The following is a 9,364-nucleotide window of genomic DNA, read 5'->3' on the forward strand; positions in this document are numbered from 1 at the left end:
TGATAATAAATTGGACGTTAATTGTCCTTTCTGCATTGAAAGGAGATGCATAGAGCGAGCAATTGGCAAGGCCCTATCCTTTGTAGTGTAGAGAACCTGCAGGTAATCAGGTTTATTGCGGCAACGTAGAGTTGTTTCAAAGAAGTCGCACTCTGTGAGCGATGGAGCCGTGAGGAAATCAGTAGAATAACTGACGTTTGCCTGCACTTGTCCTATCAAACCTGCTATAGGCATATTTCGTGGGCTTGTTGGCACTAGGTAGGCTTCGGATGTGTCTCCTACTCTAAGTACTAGAGACTCACTCAGGTGCAGTTGAGGTTGGTGTAAGGCCCCTTGGACTTCCATGTGAATGCCATCTGACGTGTGGGCGGTTGAACGCAGAGTCAATAATTCGACTGAATTGTTGAACGATCGCTCCACCGAAATCGTGTAAGAACAGCGGTGTCCCGAAATGGTACGGACCTCGTAGGAATGAAGGAGGTCCGGGATGTAGTACACGCGGTAAAAAAGACATCCCATTCGAGAGATAATGGTACAGCCGCTGCCAACACTGGAAGGATGGCAAAAGTTAGCTCCAGGGTAGCTAAGGCTTTCCTCTGTTAAGGCGGCAAAATCTTTCCCCGCTTTACAGTGTTCGCCCCATGCACAGTAATAATTTTGGGGACAAGCTAATTGCGAAATTGTTCGTGCCTGGACAGGAAATGTAAAATATTCCCTCTTGGATGAAAAGGAGCATTGTGCCGATATCAGTTTTATTTTTAAACTGAATAAGTTTCTCTTTTGTTTATCTTGAAACCAAAGGCACGTTTCGTAATTGAGGGATTTTAATGTCACAGCTGCTGTAGTAGAGAGTTTGCATAGTTGTTGGTCATCCAAGGATTTGCAGTTTTCGATGTTGGAAACTACAATCGAATGACTGGTGCAGTCTGCAGTAACCACGGCGAGTAAAGAAAAGATGACGAGTAAAGAGACGTTAGGTCTCGCTGCGGGGGCGTGCTCCTCCAAATGTGCATATAAGGTATGAAAGTGTTCGTGAAATTTTGAGCCAATAAGAGCACCACATAATAGGCAAATTCTAAAAATCGCCCTAATGAATTTGAATATAAAAATAAAAATTGCAGCAAAAAGTTTTAAAAGAGATACAAGTCCTCGGATGGCATATCGTAACAGGAGTAAGGCTACAAGACCTAAAAATAGCAGCCCAATGTACAGGGTGTATGCTAGATATGATGGCCAGCACTGTACTTGAAAAAAGAATTCTCTACAAAAAAAACAGTTCGTAGAGCGGCAAATGGTTTTGCCCTCGAGCAGGACTTCTCCGCTTACTGCTTTTCCGGTTTCGGAAATAAAAATTATTGTTAGCTTAGTTTTATAGGAAACAAACTCAGGTGGTAGGATTATATTAAAGTCATCCTTAATATTAACTATCAGTTCATTTCCTGAAATACGGACAAGTAGTTTCCCAGGTCCTGGAACCGTGACAATGGGATCATTGTAATGTATGGATAGGTTGTGATTACTAAATGTTGCACTTTCAAATTCTAATAGGTGTCTGGGCGAAAAAGTGGGCTTTTGGAAAAGGCATGAGTCAAAAGTTACAAGGATCGGATTTTCTTGGTACCGTTTAGGAGATAGGTTGGAAAATGCGTAGTTAACTGTTTCGATTTTGCATTTACATGACGCAGATGCGACACATGCGGGATAAACTGCGCAGAATTCTGTTGTGCCGGTGCAGTTTGTAGCACAATCACAGGTTTCATCGTTCCCTTCCGATGTGGCGGCGCATCTGAAAACTGTTAAGTTGCCCTTTGTTTCCGTGGGCCGGTCGAAAAACTGTGACGGCTGGCTGAGGCTCCCCTCGGTGTACAGTAATGTTCTTTTGACCACGGTGCACCTTCTGCAGCGGTGAGCAGTGCATGCATCTTGAGGCAGGTCGATATCTGCTAGTTCTGCGGACGTGGCATTTCTGCAGACCAGGGCTGCTTGTCCAGGGGGTCTGCTGCAAATGCGAACGGCATCGGCGACGGTGAGGACTAGAATCCATAGTAGTAGGAATGCTGCGGAAAGAAAGATACGGGGAGTGTCTCCATCGAAAAAAAAGAAGGACATAAGTTTTTTTTTTTCTCTCTCTTCTGAGATATTAATTTTCCTCATAATTCATTTTTGCAAACTAAGATGCTTATAAAAAAAACTGTTAATATACATATATATATTTCTATATGTGTATCGACGCTAATAAGCGCCAAGCGCAACTTCCTAGTTTGCCCCGCGATTTGGAAAGAATGGCGCATCTTGGCCGAAAAGCTATCTCATTATCATTCAAAAAGCATTGCTGTAAGTGAGGCTCATCCATTGAGATCTCTTAAGGCTTTTTTTTTTTCTCTTCCTTCTCTCATTAATTTAGCTACTCATTTTTTTTTTCAATATAAAAAAAAAACACAAACAAAATTCATTCTCTATTTTTTTTTTCTCAAGTTTAGTTTAGTCGAGAAACTGTTTTGATTAGTTCATGAAAAAAAGTTTTTTCCTCCCTCTCTCTCTTTACTATGTGTTATCAAGAACTGTGCCAAAGAAGAGATAAGCGCGCCCGCGCGACCCACCAGAATTAAAGCTCAGGCTGGATAACGTACAGTACAAGGCGGTCGACTCACCTTGCTCGGTACGAGATAAGACGGGAGAGAGAGAGAGAAAAAAAAATACACACAAAAGAAGTAAACTAAACTGCTACTAGTGAAATGATGATACGATGTACAGGAAATCTGTAATATTTGAGCAATGGGTAGTGAATTAAACAGACAAACTGCTATTTACGAAAATTCGAGTTTTCTGCGGTTTGTATACAATATTATTAATTTGTTGATCAGTATTGTTTCCAAGATTCGCAGCTAAAGAATTAGACAGAGCATCTGCCACTTTATCTATCAACCCCTTATCAGAGTTTGGGGAAGTATTCATTGCCCAATTAAGTATTCTATTTGAAATGGATGCATTAGGAGCGCTGGTTGTTTGATTCGCGACGTTTCTGTTTAAACGGGAGCGCAGTGGATAACGGGGTTCTGTTTCCGAATTCAAACTTGTTGAATTATCGACGATTTCACTCTTTTCTATCCGGGCGGTCTCCGAAGTGCTTGATTCTCCTGTTCCACTATCGGGAGAAGTAAGTTTTTGCGGAATTGGGCTGTTATCGCTTTGGGTTGCGGCGGGTTGCACGGGGTGCGGTTGGATGATAGGCTGAGGATAAGTAAACAAGACGCAATCTTCAGTATCGCTTTCGGTTTCAGAATAGAAAGTAGGATGATGCGCTTCTCGATTCGGATTTCCGGGCGAACTTTGCGATTGGGAGTGGGTAGTTTGTAATGATTTGTCTTTCTCTATTGGTAATTGAAGGTCTGGCCTTCTTTCGACGAAAGCAAACATGCGATCGACGTGAACACGAGTTGGCTTCGCATAGGGTTTCTTAGGATCCATAATGGAGTAATTTAAATTGGAATGTTTTTCAATCACTCTGTAAGGACCTGTAAATTTTTTTGCTAACGCCCGACCGGTTTTCTGGGTTGCTGCTGGGGTATGTAAATATACATTTTGACCTGGCACAAAGGATTTAGATACTGCAATGCGACTTCTAACCTGAGCTTGTTTTTCCGCATAATCTTCCAAGTTTTTATACACATTACGATATACGTATCGCATTTTCGCTAGATTTTCTTGAATGTAATTATCGCAAGGAAAATAATGCATGTTTGGTGACTGCTCTAGCTGGTGGAAAGGCAGGTTAATGTCGCGATTGAACATCAAAAATGACGGTTTCTCGTGGGTCGTATCGTGGTATGAGTTGTTATAGATGAAATTGTAGTAACTCAGATATGTATCCCAGTTGCTAACTTTGTCTGCGAGACATGTTAAGCTTGCTTTCAGGGGCAAGTTGATAGATTCACTCTGGCCATTAGTTTGCGGGTGAAATGGCGTCGTTTTAAGTTTATTAATTTGCAATTTTTTTGCTAATTCTGTAAATAATTTACTTTGGAAATTTGACCCAAGATCGGATAATATAGCTTGTGGTACACCAAAAGTAACAATAACCTCCATAAGTTTTGGAGCTATAGTTTCAGCTCTAATATCTTTGAGGGCAAAAAGGACAGAGTACTTAGAAAAATGATCAATTACCGTAAGTACATATTTGTTTCCTTGCTCGGACAGCGGAAGCGGACCAAGAATATCGCAACTTATACGAGCCATCGGTTGTGATGGAATCGTGAAATTTTGTATAGGTGACTTTGTTAGCCTAAAACCTTTTCGTTCAATGCATAACTTGCAGCTTGTAGAAAAATTCTTTATGTCACGGAACATGTTTTTCCAAAAGTACTTTTCTTTTAACGAACGATAATTTTTTGAAAATGCGAAATGCACTGTTTCAGAACCTTCCAAAATGTACGGAATGAGTTTTTTTGGAATAACTATTTGTTCAAGAAGGTCATCGCGAACTGCGTGTTTACTCCGAGGTGATAAATGTTTTAGAATTCCATCATGCATAAAATAATTATCAGTTTGGACCTTACAATCAGATGTTTTATCTTCTAAGTAGTCAATTATATTTCTTAAGGAGGGGTCATTCCTCTGCTCCTGTTTAATTGTTTCCAAATCTGGTACATCAACTTTAACTACATTAATTGATTCTGTGATATCCCTTGAGAGAAGGTCTCCCAAGAAATTCTCGGATCCCTTAATATACTCAAAGTCAAAATCATAATTCGACAATTCAAGAAGCCAACGAGAAAGACGATTTGCCGGCGACTCCAACTTAACTAGATAATTCAAAGATTTACAATCGGAAATAATTTTAAATTTCCTTCCAAACAGATACATTTTATAATGTCGAATAGCGAGTAGAATTGCGTAAGCTTCGAGTTGTATAGCGGGCCATTTTTTCTCGTGAGGTTTAAGTTTATGCGAGAAGTAACTAATCGGTCGCAATATACCTTTGTCATCTTTTTGCAGTAAAGACGCGCCGACGGCTGTAGCCGAAGCATCGGTGTTTAAGTAAAATAAGGCGTCAAAATTGGGGTGTGCCAACATAACATCCGATAAGAGTTTTTCTCTAATTTTGTCAAACGCGATTTGTGCCTCAAAAGTCCATTTAAACTTCCGTGTTGATTTCGTGAGATCCGTTAAAGGAACAACAATTTCAGAAAAGTTGTGAATAAAATCACGATAGTAATTCGCTAATCCAAGAAAGCGTCGCAGTTTTCGTACTGTATTTGGTATTGGAAAATGCTTAATCGATTCGATATTTTGGGGGAGAGGTTTTATGATGTCCTTATCAACTACATGGCCTAGATATCGTATGCTAGGTTGAAGAAATTTGCATTTCTTTGGATTTAGGGTAAGACCGTATTGACGGAAACGTTCAAAGACCAACTCTAGTTTTCGCAAAGAATCTGAAATTGTACTAGCGGGTACTATGATATCATCAATGTAGACTGAAATGTTTTCCTCTTGTAAACCATTTAGCACCTTATCTGCTATCTCTTGCCAAATTTGAGGAGAATTTTTCATTCCAAATGAAAGATATTTATACTGAAAGTTTCCATACGGACTCGAGAATGCTGTTAGATGCTTATCTTCATCACGCAATTTAATTTGGTGAAAGGATGAATTAGCGTCTAATGTACTGTAAAAGTTTGCTCCGCGAAGAGAATTGAGAATATCCGATATTAAAGGCAATCTATATGTGGAGGAAACCGTAATTTGGTTTAGTTTCCGGTAGTCAATGACTAAACGATACTCGCCTTGCTCTTTTTTCTTAACTAAAATTAGTGGAAACGAAAATCTACTTTTTGATTTCTCCAATATTTTCGCGTCTTCTAACTCTTTAATTTGTTTTTTCAAAGTATCACGTAAAGCGACTGGAACTGGGAATGGTCGGCATTGTATTGGAGTGGGATCAGTTATTTCTATAGGCGGAGCCTCCAGCGTACATTTGCCGATTGTCTTCAGTGAAGTACTAAAAATATCCGCGTATTCGAATATCAAGTCAGTTAGTTTTTTCTTCACCTCTAAAGGAACATTAGTTAAATCAAAATCCTCTATTTTTAGTTCCCTTCTTCGCTTGTCCGTAATATTTTCCTCCGTCTGAACATCGATTTCCGGTTCAATTTGAGCAATTTTCATTCCCTTATTCAAATGAAGGGTTTTGTGGGACAAGTTATTTATTAGCAACGGTACCGTACCATCGGAAGTGACGGTAGAAATTGCATGATGAATTTCAATATCGTGACGAGTGATTAAGGGTGTTAACATTATATCAGTGCCAATAGGAATTTCATTGTTTAATTTAACTTTTGCTACCGTCGATTGAAATGGTTCAAGCTTGAGTTTGTTCGATAGCTTAGCATAAGTATCCTTAAAGAGCACATTAACGGTTTGACTAGCATATTTGTATATCTCAGTTTCACCCCCTTTAAAAGAAACAACCTTTTCATGGAAATTAATTTTGCATTGAAATGCAGTGAGAAAATCAAACCCAAGAATAAAATCATAGTCAAAGCAAAAATTATTCTGAGTTATTAAAAATTCATGACGAAAGGTGTTGTTACTTATAGAAATTGAAACTAACGCAGAGGACCTAATTTTAATTTCATGCCCATTTAAAGTTCGAATTTTGATATTAGGACTAGTAGGTGCAGTTTTTACACACTTTGGCGACAATAAATGAAATGCTTTGCTACTCAAAATGGATTTGCTTGCCCCCGAATCTAAAAGCGCCCAAAACTCAGTATTCGCTACCTTCAGAGCAATGACAGGTAAATTAGAACTGCTTGTTTCATAGTCCGCTGAAATAAAACAACCCCTAGAAGTTTCAGGAAGCCGGCGGGGATTTATCGGTTCCTTGGGTAGTTTAAAAGATTACTATCCCCGGAGACTGTGTTTCTCGCATTTCCCCTATCTGCACCACGGGTGAATGACCTAGCTTGATAAGAAGGGCTGAAATTTTCCCTTTCCAACTCAAACGGCTGATGCGAGTTTTCATAAGATCTGTTTGCAATGTTTCGTGCACCTCGATTAGCTCCCCTTACTCGCGAGCGATTGTAGCGATAATTATTTGAGTATGTTTGATTAGGCTGAAACCAGCAAGAACGCGATGGGTGGTTATCGCGGCCGCAGTGAATGCATGACTGATGTCTCAGATAATTTCTCTGATGGTTACGCGGGCTTGGGTAACGGGGAGGAGGCGATTGCTCCTGTATGCTCATTTTTTGTATGTGGTTTGTTAGTGTACTAATCATATGATTTGAAATTTCTGCTTGCTTATCAAGGATTTCTGTTAGCTTATTTTGGATTGCACTTTGGGGTTCTATTGCACAATTATTACAGTTTCCGGTACCATCAGTGAACTGCATATTTATTTCATCCAAGAGAGCATTTTCAACTGCTTCCTCAAATGTGGATAGATTTCTGTTGAGCGCCAACCGTTTAAGAGGGGTTTGTAATCCCTCTAGAAATTTTGCTAGTTTTGTCTGATTTACAATTGGTCCTGCGTCTTCTTTGCTAGAATTTTGAAGGCCAAAATAATTCACCGTTAAGTTTGAGACCCTCGAAGAAAAATTTCGCACCGACTCGCCGGGATTTTGGCGACAGTTGGAGAACTGTTGCTGCCTATGACTTAAGGTCGTTCTATTTTCGAAAAATTTAATAAACTTCTCTTTAATGTTTGAAAATAGCTCCTCATTAATTAATTCTGGATCGTTCATGAAGAACTGTAAAGCTGGACCCTTTAATTTACTTTTCAAAACTGCGATAAGTTCAGAATCATTCCATCGTGCAATTTTCCCAATATCCTCTAAGTTTTTGACAAAATACTCCACATTAGTAAAAATTTCTCCGTCAAAAATAGTTACTAAATTTTGATATCCGGCTATCTTATTTGGATTAGGTAGAATAGGGTTTTGTTCCATTCCGGGAACCTGGTTCTGTTCTGGCGTGTCTGGCATAATTGAAATTCACAATTTAAGAAGGAAAAGTACCGAAAACTCACTAAAAAAACTCGTGCGAGGGGAAATAAATATGCATTTCAGAACGATCTAAACAAACTTTTAACACATACACAAATAACAAAAGAAAACCATAAGAGAAACTCAAAAGATTTTAGGTGACCCATAGCAATTTTTCAAATTGTCTAACTGTTCAAAATTATATTGAAAAGTGAAAACACCACATGCACATTTGTTCATAACGGCAGAAAGTGTCCGTTACAGGATTAATTGACAATCAAGTTATTAATTTGTTTGTTGGTTCGGAACCAAGTTGTCCCTTATGGGGCAAATTGTCGAACACGGCACCAAGTTGTCACGCCGCCCCATCTGTAGGTTTAGTGTTTTGGAACTAACAAGGAAATAGGCCGATCGTATAGTTTTTGAATAAATACTTTATTTGGACAAATAGGGCAGGACATGAGTGTGCATATGTTGGTCTCACAATTCAATTTAAAGTTTAAAGTTAAGGGGGAATAGCTGATGGAGATTTACTCACCCATATTTTCAAGCCGCTGCATCTCTCCAGCGTAGTTCAGCCTCCTCTCTCAAGTATCCCTAACTCTAAAAATGTCTCTCTCTCTCTCTCGGAAAAACTGGAATGGAATCTCCAATCTAATTTGAATACGTGGAGTTTTATTCCCAGAAAAGCGACCCTTGTCACCTCAATCTTTCCCGAACTTTCAACTTCGCCTTGATTACGCGTAGGGTGCGGCGAGTTACACGCGTATATAATCCAAACATTCCTTAATTGATTAGAAAGTTCTACGTGACTTTCCCAGCACGTGAATTACATGAGCTTCCGAAGGTTACGAGTTTAATCTTATCAAGACCAAATAGAGGGAACATTCCGGAATGGGAATGAAAGATGCAAGTTCCCTTACGTGTTTTTAAAGTTAAATGATTCCATTTTCATAAATGCTTAACGAGCGTCGTGACATTATACTGGGAGGAGGACAGGCAAAGTACCCCCTAGCTTTTATGAAATGTAAAATCAATGTATTTCCGTAAAGTATAGGCATGGTGTGTGTGCTGTTTTTAAGCAATCCACATGTTATACCAGACAGCCCTGTTATCATATCCAGAGACTACAGTTTCGTTTTTATTAGAACTCATCAGTCCGGAAGAGCGAATAACCGAGCTGGAGGCAGATGTCATCTCAGCGATAACATCTGCGTCCAGCCTCTTAATGTGATAACCGGGTGTCTGGTATTTTATATGCAGAAGAAAACTTAAGTAAAAGATGATAAATTGTAGCAAAAAAAAAAAAAAGTGTTGTTATTAATAACAATTGATTTATGATGTGTATATACTTAAATGTTTAGGACAAAGGTGCT

General features: G+C 39.2%; 1 protein-coding gene across 1 annotated transcript; it reads right to left on the reverse strand.

The window, feature by feature from the left end:
• Positions 1-1,943: 1,943 nt before the first annotated feature.
• LOC129216616 (uncharacterized) lies at positions 1,944-7,988 on the reverse strand. The gene is made up of 2 exons (XM_054850832.1): positions 7,074-7,988; positions 1,944-2,033 (listed from the first exon to the last, which is right to left on the reverse strand). The coding sequence occupies exons 1-2, from the start codon at positions 7,986-7,988 to the stop codon at positions 1,944-1,946; spliced, it is 1,005 nt and encodes a 334-aa protein (XP_054706807.1).
• Between the last annotated feature and the right edge of the window lie 1,376 nt (positions 7,989-9,364).

This window comes from Uloborus diversus, chromosome 2 (assembly GCF_026930045.1).
Source record: "Uloborus diversus isolate 005 chromosome 2, Udiv.v.3.1, whole genome shotgun sequence".
In the NCBI taxonomy this organism is placed as follows: domain Eukaryota; kingdom Metazoa; phylum Arthropoda; class Arachnida; order Araneae; family Uloboridae; genus Uloborus; species Uloborus diversus.

Bases quoted from the DNA above. Each gene is read 5' to 3' on its own strand.
- LOC129216616 (XM_054850832.1), bottom strand. From the start codon at position 7,988: ATGCCAGACACGCCAGAACAGAACCAGGTTCCCGGAATGGAACAAAAC. The intron at 2,034-7,073 runs GTAAGGGGAGCT...TATGGATTCTAG, and splicing joins ATCGCTACAATCGCTCGCGA to TCCTCACCGTCGCCGATGCC.